We start from the raw sequence: 27,196 nt of genomic DNA on the forward strand, positions 1-27,196 counted from the left end.
CATCAACTACAGAAGACGTCTGACCGCTGTGCTTGCCAACAAGGGTTTTGCCACCAAGTATTAGGTCTTGTTTGCCAGAGGGATTAAATACTTATTTCCCTCTGCAGAATGCAAATAAATTCATATACTTTCCACAATGTGATTTTCCGGATTTAATTTGTGATGTGCTATCTCTCACTGTTACCAATAACCTACCCTTCAATTATGGGCTGCTCATGTCTTTGTCAGTGGGCAAACTTACAAAATCAGCAAGGGATCAAATACTTATGTCCACCACTGTATAATACATAGTAGGAATTGGAGTCAGAGTCAAAGGTTTGATGTACCGACTCCACAGCACTGGTACTAAGAAGGCTGCTCACTGGTTCATATGCATGAAATCAACATGTGAGATAGTCTGGGCCAACTGTTAAAGCTGCCATTTGGCTATACCTGAGACTTGCATTTACATAGTGCATAGGGGAATCTATTTCTTGCACCTTCTATAACTACTTAAAGCAGCCAAGGTATAGAAGAAACAATTCACCATTAGGATACAGCCTAACAGCAATGGGTCAATGACTACAAACTCATGAGTACCACTACTCCTACTTCAATCATACCTTTCTGATTGTAGTCCAGTCTTCAAGTATGTCCAGGTCTTGTAACATGTAAACTATATAGGGTCGTTAAACAGTTAAGGAAAAACTGATTTTACAATGAAGCAGCTACATTTTGACTATGTACTTTCAAAAGCAAACTTAAAGAGAAAGAAAACTCAGGACTTGAATGGGGGGAAAAAATGGTCAGCATTCAGCCTGTGGCAGCCAGAATGAGTTCATCTGCCTTAAGTAGACAAGAAATGTTGTCTTTGCTGCTTCCACTTGTAAACTGCCCACAAATAAGTTCAATTCAAAACAGTGAAGAAAACTGGGTGGTGAGAGGGGGGAGGGGAGTGACTGCGACTCCTCTGAGTAATTATCCATTTAAAAGTCTAAATTCTTTCCAACATAAATTTTTCTTTTTTTAATTTCAGACCCACGTGCAACTGGGGACCCAGTTCTCCAACTAGCCCAGCAGCTGGCTTCCTTGATGTTCAAGTTTGCCTGTCACATCTGATGGAGATAGAGAGATAATGAGGCGCTAACACTGCATGGTGCTCTTACAGGGCAAAGTGCTCAGGACTTTCTTTGTCTCCATCTGCTGGTTGACAGGCGTAATTTATGGACTAAACTGGTGAGGACGATAAGGAATGAGCTTTAATTAAATCTGGAAAATTATGTGGGCTCCCACTGGTGACTAATCTGAAGTTTTGTGGGCCTATTAACTGTCTACATAGCACTATAACACAAACACAGAAGAGACAGACTTTCCTCGATAGAGCTTACTGTCTAGCGCAAACCTGCAAAGAAGGCATGTACAGTAAAAGGAACTTTGTTTAACATAAAATGATTAAATCAAGGTGGCTATAATCAGGGAAAGCTGGTGTTTTAGTTTTTAAGAGTAGGCTCAGAAAGGTGATTTTTAAAATTTAAATACAGAATGTGAATATGGCAAGAAAGGAAGCATGGCATATTGATTCAGAAAGGCTATCTAAATGCCCTGGTCAACAGGGCTGAACCTGTGCCTCTAGGGAACTGAGGCTGGACAGCTCAGCAGAGCTATGGAGATTGTTGATCCAAGAAATCTGAGAATAGTTATCTAGTGAAAACTAACAGATGCAGATAAGCCTTTGGAAGTTCCTCTTTGGGGCAGCACAAGGTGTGCATTAAACTGAAACTAAGATACAAGAAAGTACAGGAAGACATCTCTGCTTGTCCAACAGTCTCTTTGGAGTTTGTGACATGGAAATTCTGTTCATCTGGCTTCTGCTCCTGACCAATGCTGGTTCTACACAAGTGTTTCCTGATTCTTGTCCAATGCCTGCTCTACATTGCTGTCTCCTGGCCCTTAGTCTCTCCGTGTACATAGTGCAAGAGTATTCTCTCACCAAGATATTCAATACAGCAAGGCAGAAAAGGCAAGGGGCACAGATGAAAGCATTCTGCATGAGGAATAAAGTGTGTGGAGCAGGAGGAAGAGTATCTGGGAGATAAAGGATAGACCATAAAAAAATTGCAGAGTGAATGCACTTGGAGGTGACTACCAGACCCTTGAATTGCATATGGAAGCTGAGAATAGGGGTTATATGGAAAATACATTGCACACCACAATTTTTAAAAGATACAATGCAAAAATGGCTCAGTGGCAGACCTAGGAGCAGCAGGCTGCAAAAGACTAAGAGGCAGTGGGTAAGGTTATTAGCAGCATATTCAGAAAGAATACGCCAGGCCCCCTCCCTGCCCTTCTTCAAATCCTTGCTCAAAGCCCACCTCTTCAATTTCGCCTTCGGCACCTAACCACTATACCTCTATTCAGGAAATCTAGACTGCCCCAACTTGACACTTCGTCCTTTAGATTGTAAGCTCCTATGAGCAGGGACTGTCTTTCTTTGTTAAACTGTACAGCGCTGCGTAACCCTAGTAGCGCTCTAGAAATGTTAAGTAGTAGTAGTAGAAATAATCTGATAATGTTACAGAGTAATGAACGGTATAATTTAGCAGTGTTTTGGATGTGTGCTGAGAATGAGAGAGTGAGGTGGTCTACTGATTAGAGCAGTATGCTGAAAACCAGAGAAGGCTAAGATTCAAATCCTGCTTCTCCAACTGATACTCTTTGTTACTCTGGGAAAATCAGTTTACCTTCACTTGCCTCAGGCACAAACTTAGATTGTAAGGACTCCGGGGTAGAGAAATACAGTGCCTGAAATGCAATTTGCCTTTAGATTGGAATTGGAAAAGGTAAGTAATTAAATCTAAAATCCAAATTCACAAAAGACAACTCAGACTGTAGGATGAAAGTCTTATCCAAAGACAGAAAAAGAGGGAAGTGTGGTAGTGGTGGTGGGACATCCAGGAGACAATATCAGACAAGAGGGCTGAAATTTAGAATTAGATTCTTTGAGCATATCAGATAGCATAAATAACATCTTGAAAAATATGAGTGGAGAGTCAATAAGAGGGCCAAAGCTTTTGCTGCAGACATAAAGGAAGTAAGTTTATAACCAAGACATTTTTCAGAATGAAAACATGCATATTACATTTTGAAAACCACCCTAGTGTGAACACAAATTCCTCACCAACTTCACTCTTGAGAACACTTCCACTCACTCAGTTTATGCATGTACTAGCTGTATACAGAATTTTATATGCCCCTATTTTGATATATAACACACCACTCTTTGCGAAGAAATGACTTTAAGGGTCCTGTTTATTAAGGTGTGCTAGCATTTTTAGAGTATGCTAAAAATTACCATGCGCTAACCGTGTAGACACCCAGGAATATTGTGGGCATCTACACAGTTAGAGTGCACTAAAAACGCTAGTGCACCTCTAGCACACTTTAGTAAACAGGGCCCTAAAAGTTTTCCTCAAAATGAGCAAGACCAATGAAAAGATCTTTCGACCCCTACATCTAACTCAAACCAGCCACACTCCCCAGCACCCACGGCCAAAATCTCTTAGCAGGTACAGGTTTAGATACAGCTTGAAGTATGATTTCAGAGGTACAGGCCCACTATTAAAAGAAAATGATCACCTTTTCCATAATCATCACATATGAAACTTCTTGTTCTATTTCAAATATGATTTTTTAAATCTAGCTATACATTTGTGTTTTTATTTTGTGGTAAGTTTATGATATGGTGAGGGCAATATTCAAAACAATTTGCCTAGGTCAAATTAACTGTCTGGAAATTCTCCTTCAATCTGGCAAAGATAATGTGTGATGTTTCTTAGTGCATGCACTTTCAGCTGCACTGAAGAGGTTCTCCAAAAAATGAGTTGAGTTTAGATCAGAAGGTAAAATTAGTCCTTACCCGATAATTTTCTTTCCATTATTCCTAACAGATCAATCCAGAGACTTGTGGGTTATGTCCCTCTGCCAGCAGCTGGCGATAGAGAGAACATCTGAGGTTTGCTTCATCAGGTCACGTGCAGCCTGCTTAACCTCAGTATTATTGATACCAAAGCAGTGGAACCACCAGAAAACCAACCGAGAAGATCTTTCCTGCCTCTACAATGATCATGCAAGTCCCTCATTACCGCATCGCAGACAGCATGCAATAATGAACATAGTACATACAGACTGTGGTTTTGTTTCTACTTCCTCTTCTAAACTCAAGACAAAGAAAACTCTAAATTAACGCTCCTCGATGCTCCAAGGGGCTTGGCATGCTCTTTTGGGCACGCCCTGTGGCCGTACATCGCAATAGTAGCAGCCTCTTATAGAGAGCAGGAAAACCCCCGTTGACATCAACAGGTATCCTCCACAGTACTTGCTGGAATTGGCACCAACGCTCTCCAACGAGAGAGCAGTGCTCAGTATAAGCTGGATGGTACCCCGAACAAGCAAGATCCCTGCAAAAGCAACCAGGTAATAACCTCTTCCCAGCTTTGATATTTTACCTACTTTCAGTTTGTTTTCATCAGTTAATTAAGATCAACAGAATATATGTAGGACATACTAAATGTATTAGCAATTTTCAATGATTAATTCAAGATCACAGAACCAAATATGCAATTCTATTGCTTAGGCATCAATTCATACATCAAAGTCAAGATACCATCTAGCTCTTATTTCTATAGTCTTCAGAAATGCATCCTAGGCTATGCACACTCCATTTACCCACAAACAGGAAAACTATTGGCCTCCTGTAATGAAATCATGACCTCTACCAACAATGAGCCTCTGTCTCTACACCCTCCCTTGTGGGTCAATATTTGCAACTATTAATAAGAACACAAGAATTGTCATACTGGGTCAGAACAGAAGTCCACCTAGCCTAACATCCTGTTTCACTGCCAATACAGGTCACAAGTACCTGGCAGGATCCCAAAAACTAGCAAGATTCCATGCTATGCAACCTGAAAAAGGTCAAGAGAAGGGCGACAAAGATGATACAGGGGATGGGACAACTTCCCTATGAGGAAAGGCTGAAGAGGCTGAAGAGGTGGGCTCTTCAGCTTGGAGAAAAGGCGGCTGAGGTGAGATATGATAGAGGTCTATAAGATGAGTGGAATGGAACGGGTAGATGTGGAGCGTCTGTTTACGCTTTCCAAAAACACTAGGACAAGGGGACATGCGATGAAGATGCAGTGTGGTAAATTTAAAACGAATCGGAGGAAAATTTTCTTCACTCAACGCGTAGTTAAACTTTGGAATTCACTGCCGGAAAAAGTGGTTAAGACGGTTAACTTAGCGGACTTCAAAAAAAGGTTGGACAGCTTCCTGGAGGAAAAGGCCATAAAATGTTACTGAATGGACAAGGGAATAATACACTATTTCTAGGATGGGTGGGACAAATTACTTGTTCTTTTGGCCACTGTCGGTGACAGGGTGCTGGGCTCGATGGACCCTTGGTCTGTCCCAGCATGGCGATGCTTAGGTGAACCTTCAGACATGCACCACTCCCCATCACAGGGTGGCTCAAGGCTCTCCTCTCCCACTTCCAATATCTCCCATTCCCTTCCCCACCATTCCACAGTGCAACATTACACTCATCTCCCCCTCCCCTTAAGACGTCCAGCATCTCTCTCCTTTCCTACCTCCATACTCTCCTCCCCCGTAGTCTCCAGCAGCTTTGTCCTTTCTTCCAACACCATGAAATCTAGCATCTCCCTCCTCTCTCCCCCCATGGTCTCTAGCATGTGTCCCTCCTTCTTTGCCTTCCTCAACCCTCATAAGGTGTTCAGGGGCTTACATCCCCTTCCTCCTGGGTGGCGATGCAGTAGTCACCATTTGTAGAATATTCACTGGGGTTAGCACAGGCCCTTGAACATCTGTGCATGCTCAAGGCCTGCCAGCTTCTGCCCCCTCCAAACAAGCCTTGAAAATGCGTAGATGCTCAAGGCCCCATGTCAGCCACAAAGATTTTCTATAGATGCTGTCACATTGGCGCTGGTGTTGCCCTCTAAATTGCGACACCTTAGGTGGATGCCTAGCTTAAGTGGAGGGGCATTTTCAATGACGTCTAAATCCAACTTTGGACGTTTTGCTGAACACATCCAAAAACCAAGTAGTGAAAATGACCATTTTCAAACCAGAAAAACGTCTATCTTTTTTTTTTTTTAAATGACTTATCTCCTAGATGATGTTGTGCTTAGTATGTCTATCTTTTCAGTCTATAAAAAAAAAAGATCTAAGTGAAAAACGCACAATATCAAGCCATTAGGACATTGGAGGAGCCAGCTTTCCTAGTAGACTGGCCACAAAGGCATCCCAGCAGAGCGGTGGGGAACCCTAGGTGGCACTGCAGTAGACTTCACATAAAAGATCCTAGGCATACATCTCACTATTACCCTCTTATATTGTAAGGTGAGCACTTCAAAACCCACAAAGAGCCTTCTGTACCCAACTATACACTACTAAAATAACCCTTATGGCTGAAGGTACCACCTATATGTGGGTACAGTAGGTTTTTTTTTTTTTGGGGGGGGGGGGAGGGCTGACACTTTCCACCACAACTGTAATAGTTAAGAGTGGATTATGGGCCTGGGTCACCTTCTGTACAGTGCACTGCACCAACCACTACGCTATTCCAGGAACTTGCTTGCTGCTCTAATAGAACTGGCCATAACATCTGAAGCAGTCATAAAGGCTGGTATGTACTGTTTCATTTACATCTTTGCAGGGTGGGAGGGGGTCAGTGAACACTGAAGGAGTAAGGTGGTGTCATTCCTTTATTCCTGCTTTGCTCATCTTGTCATTTAGGGCATTTAGGGCATTTTTGTTGTGGCTTATTCGTTAATAAAACAGGTATAGACAAAACTGTCCAAGTGTTAGGAACTCCCAGATCCCACCCCCCTTGTGATTTCTGATGGATTTCATAGAAAAATGTCTAAAAATTGGTTTTGAAGAAAAATGTCTAAATGCAGATTTATGCCACTTTTCGGACATTTTTCTCTTTTGAAAATGAGCCCCTTAGTGGACAGGCCATCTGGCCCTGTAGTTATCCCTAGGGCAGGGGTTCTTAACCAGTGGTGCCCACACCCCTAAGGATTACAGGAAAAGATCAAACAGGGTGCGGAGAAAGGTCTTGAAATCTGAGGCAATTTACTGAAACTTTTTGGAGAAAGTGAAGGTAATTATTAGGACAGTTACTGGTAATATAATTGTGTACTATCGTAATTTTAGAAATATGTCAGCAGCTAACAGTGACATATGTAGCTGTCATCAATCACTAGTGGACACGTGGTTTAGGAAAGAGGTGTGAGGGTTTAGGAAAGAGGTGTGAGGGTTTCACTTATCAGTTAAAGGGATGCGGGAACCAAAAAACATTAAGAACCCCTGCCCTAGGAATAAGCAATGGCTTTCCCCAGATCTATCTCAATAATGGTTTATGGAGGGTTTTTTTCAAAAGAATTTGTCCAAACCTTTTTTTTAAACCCAACTATGCAGCTCCTTTTACTACATCTGTTGGTAATGAATTGCAAAGCTGAACTATACATTGAAAGAAAAAATTCTCTTCAATTTGTTTTAAAGGTACTACCTTACACGTCCTTTTACTAAGATGTGTAAAACAGATTTGGTGTGCGTTAAGTGCCATGCAGCTCTATAGGTATACGAGTTGTACAGCATTTAGCTCACCCTAATTGTTAGTGTGCCCTAAATCCGTTAGCACGCCTTAGTAAAAGGACCCCTTAGCAACTTCATATTGTGTCCTCACATCTTAGTACTTTTTGAAACAGCAACCAATTGAGTCACATTTACCCATTCCATTTCACATGGAGGGGCATTTTCGATATGACGTCCAAATCGGACTTTGGACATTTTGTGCTAAACGTCCCAAATACGAATAGAAAACATGACCATTTTTGAAACCGCAAAAGTCTATCTTTTTTTTCAAAAATACCGTTTGTAACAAGTTTTTGTTATCTTTTCAGGCCATTTTCGGAAAAAGAAACCCATACAAGTGAAAAAAGTAGAAAATCAAGCCATTGGGATGTAGGAGGGACCAGCATTTTTAGCAGACTGGTCCCCCAGACATCCCAGGAGCGCAATGGAGCACCCCAGGGGACACTGCTGTGGACATCATATAAATGCTCCCGAGTACACATTTCACAGTTGCTGCCCTATCTTGTCTGCTGAGTCCTTCAACACCCAGCCAACTGTATACCACTACAGTAGACCTTATGGGTGAAGGGGGCACCTACATGAGGGTACACTGGGATTCTGGAGAGCTCACCGTTTCTTCAGAAGAGTAATAGGTAGGGATAGGTATGGGCCTGGGTCTATCTACAGTGCACTGCACAGACCAGTAGACTACTCCAGGGACCTGCATGCTGCTCTAATAGACCTAGCTATAATATCCAAGGCTGTCATAGAGGCTGGTAAGTAATATTTGTATTCACATTTTTGGGGGGTGGGAGGAGGATCATCCCAGATTCCCTCCAGTGGTCATCTGGTCATTTAGGGCACCTTTTTGTGCCTTATACATTCTAAAAACAGGTCTAGTCCAAGCATTTAGATTTTCACTCTGATGTTTTCATTTTGTTCCATTATGGCTGTAAAACATCCAAGTGTTAGGAACACCCTAAGCCCGTCCTAATCCTGCCTTCGAAACATCGCCTTGTGGTTTGGAAGCACTGGAGATGAATTGCATAGAATTGAAGAACCCCAAACTCCTTTGCCTTTCTTCACATAAGAGTCATTCCATTCCTTTAATCATTTTGGTTGTCCTTCTCTGTACCTTTTCTAATTCCATTATATCTTTCTTCTCAACCCACAGAGGTATCATATATGGTTCCATCTTGCTTTTCCTGTGACCTTGAATAATAGCAGTAATCCATAGAATATAAGACTAATTTAAACACAAAGCTTAACTAAGTCTTCAACCAACAAATTTTTGTACTGGGGCCAACATGGGTTATCATCAGACATGTGCAAACTTGCCGCATTGTTCCGTTGTGAGATCAACAAGAAAAGGATATCTGATACAACAACTGGCTTCTTCTTCTTATCTGGGCTGAAAGGATCCTTTCGCTTTTTTCTTGACTGTAGTTCATCATTCCATAGTTCTGAAACACAAACCAACCCAAACAGTACCATTATTAGGATAAATCATGTAGTGAGTCACAAATCCAAGACAAATATCTCTACTAGTACAGGCATAGAAGGTAGTGGTTTTCAGGGACACTGAATGAAACACTAACCAGCACATAGTCGGCTGCTGGGTTCATGGCCTTTGGCCAGGATGTCTACATTTGGTGCAACTAAATTATGGGTCTAGTACAAGACCAACTAGTAGGATACAAGGAAAGTACAGCAAAGTTGCTCACCTCTAACTAGGTGTTCCCACGGATGGCAGAATAAATCAGACACACAGGCATAGAAGCCAACTTTTCAAAATGATTGGAGGTGCTGAATTTTTTCACAGGTGGTGCATTCCCCCCTCCCTCCCCTCTGCTCCCCCCCCCTCTGAGTTCCAGGCCCCCCTCCTCCCTTGCCTCCAAGTTCCAGACCCCCCTCCCTCTCCTCCAAGTTCCAGGCCCTCCTCCCTACCTCTGAGTTCCAGGCCCCCCTCCCTCCCTCTCCTCCGAGTTCCAGCCCGACCTCTTCTCCCACAACAGTCCTTCGCCTGTCCCTCGCCTTCCTGCGTGCCGCACAGAATTAAAAAAAGTCATCTTACCTCTGGGTCCTGGTGGCAGCAGTGAAAGGCGAGCAGGCTCGGCACTTCAGCCTGCCTTCCTTCTCTCTCAGCTCTGCCTCTGGTCCCGCCCTCATTTACTGTTTTCCCAAGGGCAGGACCAGAGGCAGAGCTGAGAGAGAAGGGAAGGCAGGCTGAAGCGCCGCCCCGAGCCTGCTCGCCTTTCACTGCTGCCACCAGGACCCAGAAGTAAGATGACTTTTAAAGGAGTGGCTTAGTGGTTAGGGTGGTGGACTTTGGTCCTGGGGAACTGAGTTTGATTCCCACTTCAGGCACAGGCAGCTCCTTGTGACTCTGGGCAAGTCACTTAACCCTCCATTGCCCCAGGTACAAATAAGTACCTGTATACAATATGTAAGCCGCATTGAGCCTGTCATGAGTTGGAAAGCGCGGGGTACAAATGTAACAAAAACAAGTTCTGGGCAGAACGCAAAAAGGAAAGGGCAGGCGGAGGACTGTTTTGAGGGAGAAGAGGGCGGGCAGCGCAGGTCGGGCTGGCTCCTGGCTGTGAACTTCCGGTTCCAGCAGATCAAATATTGGGGGTGCTCCAGCTCCCACAGCACCCACGGAGTCGGCGCCTATGCACACAGGTGATCAGAGCTCAGAAATTACTAGAAAAGCTTCAGAGCATGCATGTCCCTTCTTGTGCATCACACTCCTGCAAAAATATCTTAGAATATAGTTTAATGCCAACTCTTACAGGCTGAAGGGATTATGTGTCCAATTTATCCTGCTCTCTAAGGAGAACACTTTCCATCGACAAGAAGTATGACTCAGCCATTCAAATTGGGTTCCCCCAAGCTGTATACTGCATAGGGCATCTCTATGCCTGACCAGGGTGTCTCTGCAGATTAAGAGGTTCTGCTTATGGACAGCATTCTTATTTCATGTTTTAAGGAAACCAGTTTGCTTGATGGTCCTAGAAGAGCTGATGCAACTTAGCTTGTCTTTCTTCACTGTAATGAGGCTCAAGTGGCAGCTTTGCAGATCTCTTGTAGAGAGGCGTTTCTTAAATAAGCTATAGATGCTGACATGGCTCTTCTTTGCTGGGCCTTTACTTTTATCTTAGACAGTAAAGAAGTAATTCTACAAAGAAGGCACCAACATTTATGTGGCACCTATATGAGTAAATGCCAAAGATCTGGCAACACATATGTAGTTTTTGATAATGGTATGCTATCGCTTGTCTTTTTATCTTTATCAATACAGATTTTCCCAGGAGATGGTCTGCAAGAGTTTAAGTATTATATATCGCTCTTTATTCAGGTGGATTGATGTCAAGTAACTTCTTTTTTGACAACTAGAAACTCTGTGTGCATTATGCAACCTATGCTGGAGGCATCTGTTCTCAGAACATACTGAGGTTGTATTGTGTTATACAGTTTATATTCGACCTTTAACCATAAGGATGCAAGGCAGACTACATATAAAGAGCAGCTTAACATGAGAAGGAATATAAAATAACCATACAAAAATATAATATCAAAAATGGACATTAATCTCCCACAATCTAAATAATTTGGGGGCTCATTTTCAAAGCACTTAGACTTACAAAGTTTGATAGGTTATTATGTAACTTTGTAAGACTAAGTGCTTTGAAAATACACCTCTTAATCTACAATCATTGTCTTGCAAACAAATGTTTTGAGTGCCTTATTAAAGTGAATCTGAACAGGAATATCATTCCATATTTTAGCACTTTGATAAGTAAATGAATGTTCCCAAATAGAATCATAATTTACATTTTTCATTGAAGGAAAATCAAGAGTTAATCTTTGAGCGCTTCTCAAATTTGACCTATTTACAGAAAATACCAGATGTTGTGTGGGAGGCGGGGCTAGTGCTGGGCAGACTTATATGGTCTGTGCCCTGAAAAAGACAGATACAAATCAAGGTAAGGTATACACAAAAAGTAGCACATATGAGTTATCTTGTTGGGCAGACTGGATGGACTGTGCAGGTCTTTTTCTGCCGTCATCTACTATGTTACTATATATATTTTCAGAGCACAATCCGTAAAAACATTGAAAAACCAAGCAGGCTATCTTAATATAAGGTTGAGGATAAAAAGTCCTTTCAGAAGCATGGATTGAATGGTCCATTAGCAAAATGACCAAAGAAGGCAATGAGAACAACTGACTTTTTAAGCAAGGTTGTGTAGACTGATTCAAATGGAAATTCAGGTCCCACTGAACTCTTCTCGTATAGCAACATCAGGGCCGGCTTAACCACTGGACCAGGTGAGGCTCTGGCCCAGGGAACCGGCAACTAAGGGCACCAAAATATCCAGCCTCTGGCCTCACCTGGACTACATAAGCCCTTTCTTCCCACCCCTCATCCTCGGTATGGTCTCTTTCCTTCTCTCTTCCCCCTCCCTGCAGATCTGCCATTGTTCCCTCACTTCTCTCAGTCCCCAGAGCTAAAAACGCTAGTGCACCTTAGTAAAAGACCTCTATAATTAGCTCTTGGAATCAAGCCTAAAATCCTCAACATATGTCAACTTGGGAGATTTTTTTTTTAAGAATATATTTATTGAATTTTATAATAACTAAAGTTACAAACCCAGATCCCATTTTATGCAGTGTGACCTATTTACTAATAACTGGAATTAACAATAAAATAACATGTTTTATGTTTCAATCATTTTGATTAATAGTAGGTAAATGAACGGTGTACAATGTTGCTCAGTTCTTTTAAGGAATTGACATATGAATAACTCTTCTAACAAAGAATGTGCTTCCAACATTTCTAACCCAACCCCCTTCCCATACCCCCTCTTCCCCCCCCCCCCCTCAAACCCTTTCTCCACCCCTCTCCCGCCCCTATAAACCTATTACACAAAACACAGGTATTCAAGTCTTCTCATCTTCCTACACAGTCTCTCAATTTAGAATTCTACTTCTTGCTGCTGGTTGTAAGGTATCCCAAAAATTCACCCAGGTTTTTTCCAGCTTTCTGCCCTCCATAGAGGAAAGATCTGTGATTCCACATCGTTCCAATTTCAAAAGCTCAATCATGTGTGTCCTCCAGGCCCCCAAGGAGGGGCCCCCGCTCTCTCTCCAGTTCAGCAGGATGGTCTTTTTTCCAACCAGCACTGCTCTATGAAGAAAGGAGTTTAGACCTGGAGGAGCAGACCCTGCACACTCATATCTTCCAAACAGCAGCAGTGGTTGTCTCTGTATAGTGCTGCAGCCCCAATACCGTTTGGTTTCAGCTAATATTTGAGACCAAAATCTCACAGCCCGAGGGCAAGACCAGAACATGTGCCCAAGTCCGGCTGAGGTCTTGTCTAACATGTTTTAATATAGTCCACACTGATGGCTTCCCTCTTGAATATCTGAAATTGTGCTATTAAGTTGCTTTACTTCAAGTGATTAATAGGGAATGAATGAGAACATCAAATAAATTTCATGAGATCATCAACCTCTCAAATCCTGATCTTCACATATAGCTTTGATAAAACTGATCTGAAGTTGGCTATTTAAGTTTTTTGGGCTTATTTGGTTTTCAATGTGTGTTATACAGGTGATACATACTGCCTTGCAAATACCACAGCAACACCTATTTTATGATGACATGTGGGTGGCCTACTGGTTACCTGATTTGACCTGGGTTCAAATCTTACTTTTGCCACTGACATTGGCAATGATTTTGGAGAAGTTGCTGGGAGGGCAATTTTCAAAAACAATATTTATCTGGGAAAGAGGCTGTCCAAAAATTGCTTACTTTTCCTTAGGTAAAAAGTATAAAAGTGAGGGGGGGGGGGGGGGGGAACAGCGAGTTTTTGTACTAGATTAGATGGCAATCTCTGTATTAAACAGTTTGCATTCAAGCAACAAACCAGTGGTTGAGAGATGTTACCAATATTGTACTATTCAAATTTTCAATAAAAACTTAAAGTACAAAAAAAAAAAGTATAAACGTGAATCAAGAGGCGGAATGAGAAGGCGGGCTCAGGGAAGCAATAGGTCAATGGAGGCAATAATGCATGTAGTTTTGCATTTTCTACACTACGCATATTATTTTTCACACAAAACAGACCCACAGAGAAAGCAGGTACAACTCTTTGTAGTTACTGTTTCCTGAGCAATTTTCAAATTGAAAGTTTTTCCTTTTGAAAATGGATGCAAATCTGCAGGGAAAATCTACCTGTAAACTTTGCAGTTCCCTGCAAAGATTTGAAAACTTCCCCCTTTATCTCAAATACTCGTGTGCAGGATAATTTTATAGAAGGCTGCTAACTTGTGTGGCGGATATGTGCATAAGTTACATCTAATTTATCAAGGGAGCTTACACCTGTATCTGCCTTCATAAAATTATCGCTCAGCAAGCTTTTGTACACCTCACCTTATGCATAAATTTTATAAAACGCGAAGATACTTACCTGTAGCAGGTATTCTCCGAGGACAGCAGGCTTCACATTCTCACAAGTGGGTAGACGCACCCCGCATCATCCAGGTTGGGAAAATGCCAAGAAAAAAAGAACAAGAGCTTTTGGAGTGTGAGGTGTGCTCCAATGCGAATGCTCAAGTGCCTTCCCGCCAGCAGCTTGGCCGCGCCTTTCAGTTTAATACAAAAGCAAAATACGAAATAAAATATGAAAGGGGGGGGGGGGCAGGATTGTGAGAATGTGAAGCCTGCTGTCCTCGGAGAATACCTGCTACAGGTAAGTATCTTTGCTTTCTTCGAGGACAAGCAGGCTTACCATTCTCACAAGTGGGGAATCCTTAGCATCCAGGCTCACCCAAAACAACAAACATTGGTCAATTGGGCCTTAACGCAGATTAACCTGAAAGCATATACAACTAGAGGAGTGTGCAGCCTGGAACAGAACAAAACGGGCCTAGCAGTTGGATTTTAGACTCCAAACAGATTCTGCAACACTGACTACCCAAACCGACTGTTGTGTCAGGTATCCTGCTCAAGGCAGTAGTGAGATGTAAAAGTGGGGACTGAAGACCACGTCGCAGACTTGCAAATATCTTCAATGGAAGCTGACTAAGTGGGCTACCAACACAGCCATGGCTCTAACATTTTGAGTCATGACATGACCCTCCAAAGTCAGCCCAGCCTGGGCATAAGCGAAGGAAATGCAATCTGACAGCCAAATGGATATGGTGAGTTTCCCCGATGGCGACCCCCCCCCCATGCTGTTGGGATCAAAAGAAACAAAGAACTGGGTGGACAGTCTGTGGGGCTTTGTCCGCTCCATGTAAAAGGCCAACGCTCTCTTGCAGTCCAAGATATGCAAGCTGCTTTTGCCAGGATGGGCATGAGGTTGGGGAAAGAACGTTGGCAAGACTGGTTTAGATGGAACTTTGACACCACCTTTGGCAGGAACTTAGGGTGTGTGCGGAGGACTACTCTGTTGTGATGAAACTTAGTGTAAGGTGCATCCACTACTAAGGCTTGAAGCTTGCTGATCCTACAAGCTGAAGTAACAGCCACCAAGAAAATGACCTTCCAGGTCAAGTACTTGAGATGGCAGGAATTCAGCGGCTCAAAAGGAGCATTCATCAGCTGAGTGAGAACGACGTTGAGATCCCATGACATGGTGGAGGTTTGGCAGGGGGGCTTTAACAAAAGCAAACCTCTCATGAAGCGAACAACTAAAGACTGTCCAGATATAGGCTTACTCTCTACACATTGATTATAAGCATTAATTGCACTAAGGTGAACCCTTATAGAGTTGGTCTTGAGACCAGACTCTGATAAGTGTAGAAGGTTTTCAAGCAGGGTCTGTGTAGGAAAAGAAAGGGGATCCATGGCCTTGCTGTCACACCAGATGGCAAACCTCCTCCATGTAAAAGAATAACACCTCTTAGTGGAATCTTTCCTGGAAGCAAGCAAGACCCAGGAGTCACCCTCTGAAAGACCCAAGGAAGCAAATTCTAGGCTCTGAACATCCAGGCTGTGAGAGCCTGAGAATGGAGGTTGGGATGTAGAAGAGACCCCTCGTTCTGAGTGATGAGGGTCAAAAAAACACTCCAATCCACGGTTCTTCGGAGGATAATTCCAGAAGAAGAGGGAACTATATCTCTCGCGACTAGTAGGGCGTGATCAGAATCATGGTTCCGCGGGTTTCCATGAGTTTCAATAAAGTCTTTCCTACTAGAGGTATCGGAGGATACACATACAGAAGGCCTGTACCCCAATGAAGAAGGAAGGCATCTGACGCTAGTCTGTCGTAGGCCTGAAGCCTGGAACAGAACTGAGGGACCTCGTGATTGACCTGAGTGGCAAAAAGATCCACAGAGGGGTGCCCCACGCTTGGAAGATCTTGCGGGCTATGCCCATATTTAGAGACCACTCGTGAGGTTGCATTATCCTGCTCAGTCTGCCAGCCAGGTAGTCGTTTACACCTGCCAGATAAGTGGCTTGGAGAAACATGCCGTGTTGGCAAGCCCAATGCCACATCTGGACGGCTTCCTGACACAGAGGGTGAGATCCGGTGTCCCCCTGCTTATTGGTGTAATACATTACAACCTGATTGTCTGTTTGAATGAGAATAATTTGATGGGACAGCCGATATCCAAAATCCTTTAGAGCGTTCCAGATCGCTCTGAGCTCCAGGAGATTGAGTGTGAAGGACATTTACATAATTTCCCCAACCTAGGAGAGATGCATCCATCGTCAGCACTTTTTGCAACTGAGGAATTTGGAATGGAAGTTCCAAGGTCAAATTGGACCAAATTGTCCACCATTGAAGAGGGCATGCAAGATCCATGGACACTTGGATGACATCTTCTAGACTTCCCGTGGCTTGATATCACTGGGAAGCCAGGGTCAATTGAGCAGATCTCATGTGCAGACGTGCCATGTGCATAACGTATACTGTGGAAGCTATGTGATTCAACAATCTCAACATGTGCCGAGCTGTGACCTGCTGTGATGTCTGTATCTTGGACACTAGTGAAAGAAGATTGTCCGCTCACACCTCTGGAAGGTAAGCTCGGACATTCTTCATATTGAGCAGGGCTCCTATGAACTCCAATTGTTGAACAGGATGGAGATGGGACTTGGGGTAGTTAATAATGAACCCTAGTAGTTCCAGCACCCAAATAGTCATCCGCACGGACTCCAGAACACCGTCCTCCGAGGTGCTCTTCACACAGCCAATCGTCAAGATAAGGGAACACATGAACTCCCAGTCTACGTAGCGATGCTGCAACTACCACTAGACAGTAAAGACCCTGGGAGCTGTCGCGAGGCCAAAAGGCAACACGCGGTACTGAAAGTGATGTGTTCCAAGTCAAAACTAAAGATACTTTCTGAGGGCTGGAAGTATCGGGATGTATGTATATGCATCCTTCAAGTGCAGAGAGTATAGCCAATCGTTTTCCTGAATCATGGAAAGAAGGGTTCCCAGGAAAACCATCCTGAACTTTTCTCGGACTAGGAATTTGTTCAGGGCCCTTAGGTCTAGGATGGGACGCATCCCCCTGTCTTTTTCTGCACATGGAAGTACCTGTAATAGAATCCCTGCCCTTCTTCCCCTGGTGGAACGGGTTCAATCACATCTGCCTGTATAAGGGCGGAGAGTTCCTCTGCAAGTACCTGACTGTGCTGAGAGCTGAAAGAATGAGATCTCGGTGGACAATTTGGAGGTTTGGAAAACAAACCAAGAGTGTATCCGAGCCGGACTATTTAAGAACCCACCGGTCAGAGGTTATGAGAGGCCACCTTTGGTGAAAAAACATCAACCACCACCAACTGGAGTCCGGGGCGGACACTTTTACTAAGGCTATGCTCTGCTGCAGCCAGTCAAAAGCTCATCCCTTGCTTTTGCTGGGGAGCAGCAGGGGCTTTGGGCGCACGCTGTTGACAAGAACGAGCGTGCTCCTGGGGCTGAGCCTGAGTAGGCTGGTGAGCCACAAGAGTGTACATACGCCTGGAAAAATAAAAAGGGGGCACTCCGCGACCTACCAAAATACCTCCTGGATGAGGAGGCAGTTGCAGAACACACCTGGCGGCAGAGAGAAGATATAGCATCAGTGTGCTTCTTGATTTGGACCACGACCTCCTCACCCTTCTCTCCAAAAAGATTATTCCCCCCAGCAAGGGACATCCGCCATTCTCTGCTGGACAGAGTGGTCCAGGTCAGAAACATGCAGTCATGAGATTCTACACATTGCTATACCTTGGGCAAAGATCATGGATGCCACATCATAAGTGTCGTAAGTGCCCATGGCCAGGAACTTGTGACATACCTTCTGCTGCTTGACCAACTGGCAAAATAGCTCAGCCTGCTCCGAAGGGAGTACATCAACCAAGTCTGACAGCTGCCACACCGAGTTCCACAAGTAGACGTTTGTGAAGAGCTGGTATGACTGAATACAGGCGATGAGCATAGAGGCCTGATACATTTTCCTCCCAAAAGAGTCCAGGATTCTAGCTTCTCCGTCTGGGGGAGCCAAGGCATATTCCCTAGTACTCCTGACTTTTTTGAGAGTGGCATCCATCACCATGGAATCGTGGGGTAACTGAGACCTCACTAACTCGGGTTCCCCATGGATCCAATACTGGGTTGTCAATTTTCTTGGGGCCCACAGGGACAGACAGAGGGAACACCCAGTTCCTAACGAGGACTGCCTTGAGTACCTCGTTGAGAGGAGCCATCACTGCCTCCTTAGGAGGGGAGGTGTAGGTTCAGAACCTCTAGCATCTTGGCCCTGGGCTCATCCTCCACTTATACGGGGAATGGAATGGCCTTAGCCATTTCCCACACAACAGCTGTGAAAGAGAGGCTGTCAGGTGGAGACAGTCTCCTCTCAGGTAGGGGGGAGGGCTCAGAAGGGATCCCATAGGACTTATCAGAGGAAAAGTACCTGGGATCCTCTTCTGATTCCCATGAGCGCTCCTCCTTGGTGTCGGATAGCACGTCCCTCAGGGATGTCCGAGACCAGTCCCGCCTCAATGTTGAGGAACCATGTCCTCAAGAGCAGCGTCGAGAAAACGGCTCACGTCTCGACTCCAGCAAAGCTTCCTCCACCAACGTTGAAGGGATACCGACCTGGTTTGCTGTTGACACCTGGGCCACAAGCAAAGCTGGCAGCGGAAGCTTCACTGTAAGCTGAGGGCCAGGTGGGGCCACAACAGAAGGGACGGCAGGCGCAAGCACCCCCAATGCTGAAACAAATCACTGCATTAGACTTTCCAGAAGCTCAGGGTGCAAGGCACAGATGCGCTCGTCGAGAGTCACTGTCGGTAAAGGCTGTGGAGTCGGTTGGAACTCAGGTTGCAGAACCTCCAAGGCCAGTGCGGGAGTAGGACCTCGGCTGCTAGGAAACGCACACATCAGCACTTCCTGGATGGAGGGGGAGTGGTCTTCCCAGAGTTGATGCTTTTCGAGTGCCGAATCCCTCGGCGCCCCGGAGCTCCTTGAACTGAGTGACGATGGAGATCGGCAATGGTGCTTCTTGGCCTTCGCCCGATGAACGTCACCAATGCTCCTCGATGCCGACGTTGAATCCTCACGTCTCCTCAGGGTCGGGTCCGAAGATGGGACAGTTCCGGGGGCATGCATAGCAGGAGGCCTCAAGACAGGTGGAGATCCACTCGATGCCTCACTGCTCCCAATGTCTCGAGGTCTCGTAGCAGCCATCCCTACCGTGACTCCTCATGCCAGTGCAGCACTCAATGTCAACGCTGCCGCCTCCAACCTCGATGCCAATGTCGAAGAACTGGACCTGACCCCAAAAATCTTCTCGCGTTGAGCCTCTTAGGAAATTTGCGTCCTTTTCTTCATACAACGACAAAGGACACAATTGGCTGGGCTATGGTCAGGCCCGAGGTACTGTAGACACCAAGAATGAGTGTCTTTTTCCAAGCACAGGCAGCTCCTTGTGACTCTGGGCAAGTCACTTAACCCTCCATTGCCTGCCGCATTGAGCCTGCCACGAGTGGGAAAGTGCGGGGTACAAATGTAACAAAAAAAAAAGAAAAAAGATGGTCTAATTGAAGCCACTGGGAGTCTTCGATGACATGGAAGGAAAAATGGCTTCGGCAAAATTTAAAGTCAGGATGGTGCCTAAAACAGAAAAGGCAGCACAAAAAAAGGAGACCCCACTGAGCAGGCCTGAACCCGGCCCGCATCAAAAAAGAACAGAAACTTAAACGTGGGCCACAAAACTAAGGACTATAAGGGACTTTTTTTTTTTTAGCAGATTAAATAAAATAACATAAAGGAAGCGGGTAGCGAAAAACTGCCAAAAGTCACAAAGATAGCTCTCTCCCGGACGTGTGAGGAACAAGCGAAAAAATCCACCACTCCTCATGTGGAGAAAATGAAACTGAACGGCGCAGCCACACTGCGGGCGGGAAGGCAATCGCGCATGCACATTGGAGCACTCCTCAAGCTCCAGAAAGCTCTCATTATTTTTTTCTTGGCATTTTGTCAACCCGGGTGACGCAGGTTTGTCTACCCACTTGTGAGAATAGTAAGCCTGTTTGTCCTTGGAGAAGGCATGTTTAAGAGCAGAACCTATCCCCATAAATGTCTCCGCTCGGGTAGGGAAAAGTTATGCGTACATAAATTGTATCTGTATAAATACATCAATATATATGGCCTGATTTTATAACAAGGTATCTATACGAGTTAAAAAAAAACATCTACTGGAAACCTATATTATAAAGTCAATATAGGGCCTGTGCACATTTATAAAAGAGGCTCCCAGAATCAACCTCTGTAGCACGTAAATGCCGAGGCACACGTGTGTGTTTTCTATGTGTATACTCATGTATTTTTCTAACATATACAGGTACATCAAAACTTTGTCCCTCTTTCGCCCAACTATACCCCCATGATGCCCACACGTACCATCAGGGGAATTCTATCTGGTATGCCAAAGTTCAATGCAATGAGAGTTAACAGATGTTAGGCACCAAATTGGGGCCAAAACAGCAGTTGGGCACCACAATGCACCTAAGCACTATTCTATAACATGGCACTTAGTGTGTAACTACAAAGGGGGCGTTCCCATGGGAGGTACATGAATGGGTCATGAGCGTTACAACTATTTCAGCACACGCTTTATAGAATAGTAATATTTACAGATTTTAGGTGCCAGCATCTACTCCAGCCAGTGGTTGTGCCTAAAGCTTGGCATGTAACTTCAGATCTGCTGCTACAGCACCCAGGTTTCTTTTCTCCTAACTTTAGGCACCATTTATAGAATTCTCCCCCTCCCCCATGTGTATAAGCACACATTCTCTTGTAACTACATGTATACCATGGGATAATTTTATAAAAGGCCTTTTTTGTGTGTAAGAACCTTATAAAATTACCCCCATACCCAAAGCCTGTAATCTGTTGAATTTATAATGCGGACATGCTGAAGCTTCCAGTTAAAGGGGTGGAGGAGGGGGGGGGTTGGTTTGTTTGTGGGATTGGGGGTTGGAGATTGGGGCAGGGGGTACTGGTAATCTGTGTGTTTGCATTTTGGGAGTCACTTTGCAAAGACCACATGTGTGACCCCACTTGCTGTTCATGGATAGCGCTATAGTGGCTGGAGATCGGGATTGCTGGTTCTGGAGTTTTGGAGTTTGGGGGAGTGGGGTAAGAATTGCAAAAGGTTAATCACTATATTGTTCCTGATTTATAGGCTGTACATGATACAGTTGTGTTCTTTTGATATCTGCTGTAACTGTACTGGTTGTTTCTAAATTAAAAAAATATAAATAATAATAAAAATAAATTACCCCCATAAATGCCATCCAGTTTGATAACTCACCATTTCTGTATTGTTTTATACACAGAAATGAGTTTATAAAAATTACTCCCCTAGCTTATAAATTCTTTACAATAGAGGCTCATTGTACCTCTCACTATGGATACTGTTCTACAGTATGATGGAAATCTGTAAGAGATTAAGGGATCAAAATATATTTTACCTGAGGTAATGTCAATGCTGTGACGGTCTTCTTCAAGTCTTCGGATCTTCTCCTCAAGCTCACTTTGTACAGTATCATATAACAGCAGCTTTTCACTCTGGAGAGGGAAAGGATTTACATTTAAAATCATGGTTAAGTGGGGAGAACGCATACAAATGTTGCCAACATTTATTGTGTGATATGAAAACCTATCATAAAATGTGCCACAATATGATTACAGGATCCAAGGCAGCATGGTTTTTCCAGAGGTAGGTCTTGTCAGAAGAATCTGAATAATTGCTTTGACTGGGCAATCAGAGAGTTGGAGTGGCACTAATCAATCGTTAGAGCCCTTCCCTTACCGATTCCCTTAGCAAATCGGTAAGGAACGGGCACGCATCAAGGAATAGGAATGCAAATGAGCTGCTCATTGTAGCTCACTTGCATTCTCTATTCCATCGTTAAACAGTCGGCCAATCGGCCGGTCGAGCATGCGCAGAGCAGCCAAGCGTTATGCTGGCTGCTCTGTGCATGCCAAGGACGTCCTTTATGGACGTCCTTCAGTATAAAAAAAAAAACCTCCCTCTAAAAAGACGTTCTTTTTACAGGCTACAAGCTAATGTACAGTTCAGAGGCAAGAGAATAAAAACTAACCTGATGATACGGAGGAGCCTTCCAGCCCAGAAAATCGGGACGTGAGAGGACACAAATCAAAACTTTTTGGATGTCCCTCCCTCCAGGTCTCTCTCAGCCAATCACAGAGCATTTAGCTGATACTGGTAACAGCTAAACGCACTGGGATTGGCTGAGAGAGACCTGGAGCTGATCAGTTATGCTATTACTTACTTGTTCTGGAGTGCTGTATTTTGTTATGCTGTTTTGATAAATGTTCAATAAAGACTTCATACAACTTAAAAAAGTGGAAAAAAAATCCAAGTGCTCGTCCTTTTTATTTTTTTAACAAAACTATTAGTGGGATTTGAACCCGCCACCTCTGGATTACAAGACCGGTGCTCTAACCACTCGGCCAGAACTCTACTTACTTGGATGTCCCTCCCTTACTCAGCTGAGTGAAGCATGGCCAAAAAGGACGTTTTTATTATTGCCGGGAGGGGGGGGGTGGGGGTTAAAACGAGTTGAGTAGGCAGTGATAAAAAGGTTGTAATAACTGGACTTCACTCCAAGGAAATGTTTGTTACTAGTGGTGTGCCACAGAAATTGATCCTTGGTTTGTTTCTTTTCAACATTTTGATAAGCGTTATTGTCAAAGGGCTACTAGGAAAGGTTTGTTGAGGATACTAAAATCTGCAAAAGGACAGACACCCCAGAAAGTGTGGAAAACAAGAGGAGATATCAAGCAAAGCTTGAAGAATGGTTGACAATTTTGCAGCTAAGACTTAATGCTAAAAAATACAAGGTCATGCATTTGGGCTACAGAAAACAGAAACAGATTTTACAATATAGGGGCAGAAGTTCTTCTGTGCACTAAACAAGAGCAGGATCTATGGGTGACTGTCTTAAGGTGGCCAAACAGATAAAGCAACAACAATAGCCGGAAGAATGCTTGGGTATACAGGGAGGGGAACAATCAGCAGGAAAAAAGAGGCAATACTGCCTCTATATAAGTTTCTGATGAGAAATATTTTGGAATACTATTAGCCTTATTTTCAAAGTGATGGGCGCCCATATTTCTACCCAAATCGGGAGATGGGCATCTATCTGGCAAAGGCACCCAAATCGGTATAATCGAAAGCCGATTTTGGGCGTCAACTGCAATCTGTCGCGGAAACGAGCAAAGTTGACGGGGGCGTGTCAGAGGCTTGGTGAAGGCGGGACTGGGGTGTGTCTATCGGCTGAGGAGAGATGGGCGCCTTCGGCCGATAATCGAAAAAAGGCGTTTTTAGCGCGAATTTGGGTCATTTTTTTGGACCCTTTTTTTTCACGAACAAGTCCCAAAAAAGTGCCCTAAATGACCAGCTAACCACCGGAGGGAATTGGGGATGACCACCCCTGACTCCCCCAGTGGTCACTAACCCCCTCCCACCATAAAAAAAACAACTTTAGGGGCGTTTCCAAGATGGCGGATTAGACTTGATGGTGGTCAGAGTGTGTTTGAAATCCTTTCGTCTTACCTGAATCCCAGAACGGTGATTGTTTCCAAAAAATGCCACATACTAAAAGAAAGGGCGTTGTGAAAAGCATACCGCCGGCAGCTCCAGGTACAACGCAGATTCAAACAACGCTGGACCGATACGCCACAAGAACCCCAAGCTTGACCGGCGAGAGCGTACCCGCAGTATGGGCAGTTGAAGGAGCATCTAGCCCACAGGGTTTGGAAACATCGTTGTCCTCGCCGGAAGTGAATCCTCCGCCGTGCCCCGCTGTAGCCTGGGCGTGTTTGGAGACCCAGGAGCACTCGGAAGTCGTTGCTCCAGGTTCTCCGGTCGGCGGTGACACCCCCAGGGAAGCGGGAGGTAACAGCAAGGGAGAAGTTGTATCTCCACCGGCGCCAACACTGGAATCTATTTGGTCCTCGATTCAGTCCTTAACATCTATGGTCTCACAAACTGCCCAGGAGACAACGTCAATAGTGAGTAAACTGGATTTGCTAACAAACGCGTTTGAAACATTGAAACAGGAATCTGTATTAAATAAAGCACAGGTTCGGCGGTCACGTGATGTCGTGCTGAAGGAGCAGACGTCGGTGAGTGAGGCTCCAGGTCCCAACCGCCAACCTCGCCTTATATACCGATCAAAAATAAGTGCCCCACGCACAAAAAGCGGAGGGAACAACAGAGGAACACCTAGTGCGCCTGGAGGGAGAGACGATCAGCGCTGATGACCGCACGAACGACTCGTAGAGAAAAAGACACGCTATCTAAGAGCGGATCCAAGATGGCGGCGGGCAATGGCGAAGGCCCGACTTCGGTGAGCTCCGCATGGGTGGCCGAGATTGTTGCGGAGGTCACCCATGCCATAGATGCTACGTTGGATAAAAAACTGCAAACCTTGTCCGCCAAGCTCGATAATGTAGATGGCAACGTAGAGGCGCTCAAAGGAGAGTTTACGGCATGCACGCAGCGGGTTTCCGACTTAGAAGACAAAATGAAACAGTTGGAGACGCTGATGGAGAAGCTGCAAAGTAAAATGCGAGACCTAGAAGACAAAGCAGATGATATGGAAAACCGATCCCGAAGGGGAAACCTGAGACTTGTAGGGTTACCCGAATCTCTCCCAGAAGCTGATCTGGGTAAGTTTTTGGAAGAATGGCTGACAAATACTTTAAGGCTATCACAGAACACGGGGCCCCTTCGAATTGAACGAGCACACAGGCTGGGGCCTCGTAGGGCACCAGAAGAAAGACCCAGGGTGGTCATTTGTAAAATTTTAAATTATGCGCACAAGGTGGATATCCTGCGGGCTATTAGGGCGAAGGGGCCTCTAAAATATGAAAACAAAACTATACTATGTTTTCAGGACTTTTCAACGCGAGTGTCAGGCATGCGGAAAGCATACGCGCCTATATGTACAGAGCTGCATAAGCGCCATATTCAATTCGCGTTAATGTACCCAGCCCGATTAAAGGTGTTCCAGGAGGGTAAAGTGCAGTTCCACGACACTCCAGAATCCGCCAGGATGTTTCTTCGGGGGCTGCCGGAGAGTGGTGCCAGTACAAGCCGTTTGCCATAATGCATCCAATTAAAGGTGAAAGATACTAGATGGAACTCTAAACTGAGAACTGAGGATGCTGAAAAGGAAGTAGGACTAAGACAGTGATGGTGTATTAGTTTGGGGAAACAATAATATTGTACATGGACTCTTGGACCAGGAATATAGAGCATGGAAGGATAAATACCTTTTTCGGGTGGAGTATGGAGGATTACAAAAAAACTGCAAGACAGACTTTATATATAATCATTGGATACCCGCGCAGGCATACATGGAGATACAGACTGTGGATGTACAAGTTTGAACGGAGTATTATGAAAACGGTGGCAGGAGGACCCAGTTGGAGAGAGAAGAGACAAAGCTAAATAGGAGGTCCTACATGGCAGATATGCATAATTCGGCTGGCATGGTTTAAGGTGGGAAGAACTGATTCTCATATAGAAATCTGAATAGAGGGCACTTACAGATAAATCCTGCCTTGCTCTTGATGGGCAGGCTGGGACTAGACAAGCAAAAAAAAAAAAAATGGGAGGGGGGGGGGGGAGAGGCGGGACTGGGAGCTCATTCACACGGGCCTTGTCCATTATACACAATGGATAGATGTGGGAGGGAGGGGAAGGATATAGGGGGGATCCAGGGGAGGGGAATGAGAGGGAGGGTAAAAATTGAACATGGCGCACCCGAAAGTGGAAGGGTTGGGAGGGGGAGGAAGGGAGGGAAGGAGGGGGGAGAAGTAAGTCGTCCGTCTTTTTGTAATGATGTGCTGTATGTTGTAGTGTTTTGTGTTTTCTGCTGCTGTGGGGGGATATGGGGGGAGGAATTGCGGAGGAGGAAGGGTTCGAGGGCTGCTGGCTGGGACGGCCCTAGACCAACCCTAATAATATGGGATGGAGACAAATTCACAATGGATGAGATAACATGAAGTTGCTAAAGTTTGTTTCCTGGAATATTAGTGGAGTGTCCTCACCAATTAAAAGGAAAAAAATAATGCGGGATCTGAACAGACATGGGGCAGATATTGCATTTTTACAAGAGACTCACCTATCGACAGTGGAACATCTCAAATTTGGTGGGTGGGTCAGGTAGCGGAGGTGTCAGCAATAGGAAAGAAGGCGGGGTTGCTGATATTAATACAGAAGGGTGTAGATGTAGTTATACAACAGACGTGGAAAGATCCGCAAGGCAGATATTTGATATTGCAAGTATTACTTAATAAATTACCTGTGTTGTTCTGCAATATATATGGGCCCAATACATACAACCAAAAATGGGTGAGGGGATTAATTGGTAAAATAACTGGTTTAGGGGAAATGCCACTGATAATGGGAGGAGATTTCAACATGGTGCATGATCTAACTCAGGATAAATCCAGGGAGCCCCTAAAAGCTAGTAATAATCCAGATAAAGGTATTGCATTGCTCTGTACTAGATTAGAACCGATAGATGTATGGAGGATTTTACATCCAACTGAACGGGACTACACACATTTATCTAGCGCCAATGGTACACAGTCTAGAATAGACTATTGGCTGATATCTAGAGAGATGTTTTCGCGGGTAGGGGAGGCGGGGATTGGGCCATATAGCATATCGGACCATGCATTTGTATGGTATACATTAGAGTTTGGAGAGCGCAAAGATCAGCAATATGTATGGCGCTTCCCACTGAAATTATATCGAGACCCCCATTTTACAGAACATATTTTGAAAAAGTGGGAAGAATATCAATACCACAATGAAGAACATAAACAACAACCGATACTATATTGGGAAGCAGCAAAAGCGGTATTGAGGGGGGAGACAATAGCGTACTGCTCTTTCCAAAAGAAAATGCGAGATAGGGAAATCATACGTCTAGAAAAGCAGGTGAGAGCCACTAGAATTCAATATGGGAGACATCCTACCCCCAGGAATCGTGCTCTCCTACTGACAC

General features: G+C 44.6%; 1 protein-coding gene across 1 annotated transcript in view; it reads right to left on the reverse strand.

Annotated features, from left to right (window-relative positions):
- Positions 1 to 27,196, reverse strand: part of BRMS1L (BRMS1 like transcriptional repressor) — a 115,390-nt gene that overhangs the window by 9,762 nt on the left and 78,432 nt on the right. The window contains exons 5-7 of the mRNA XM_030214616.1: positions 21,617 to 21,713; positions 9,009 to 9,095; positions 603 to 667 (exon numbers count right to left, since the gene is read on the reverse strand). Of these exons, the coding sequence (XP_030070476.1) occupies positions 603 to 667; positions 9,009 to 9,095; positions 21,617 to 21,713 (249 nt within the window). The remainder of the gene's footprint in view (positions 1 to 602; positions 668 to 9,008; positions 9,096 to 21,616; positions 21,714 to 27,196) is intronic.

This window comes from Microcaecilia unicolor, chromosome 9 (assembly GCF_901765095.1).
Source record: "Microcaecilia unicolor chromosome 9, aMicUni1.1, whole genome shotgun sequence".
Classification (NCBI taxonomy): Eukaryota; Metazoa; Chordata; class Amphibia; order Gymnophiona; family Siphonopidae; genus Microcaecilia; species Microcaecilia unicolor.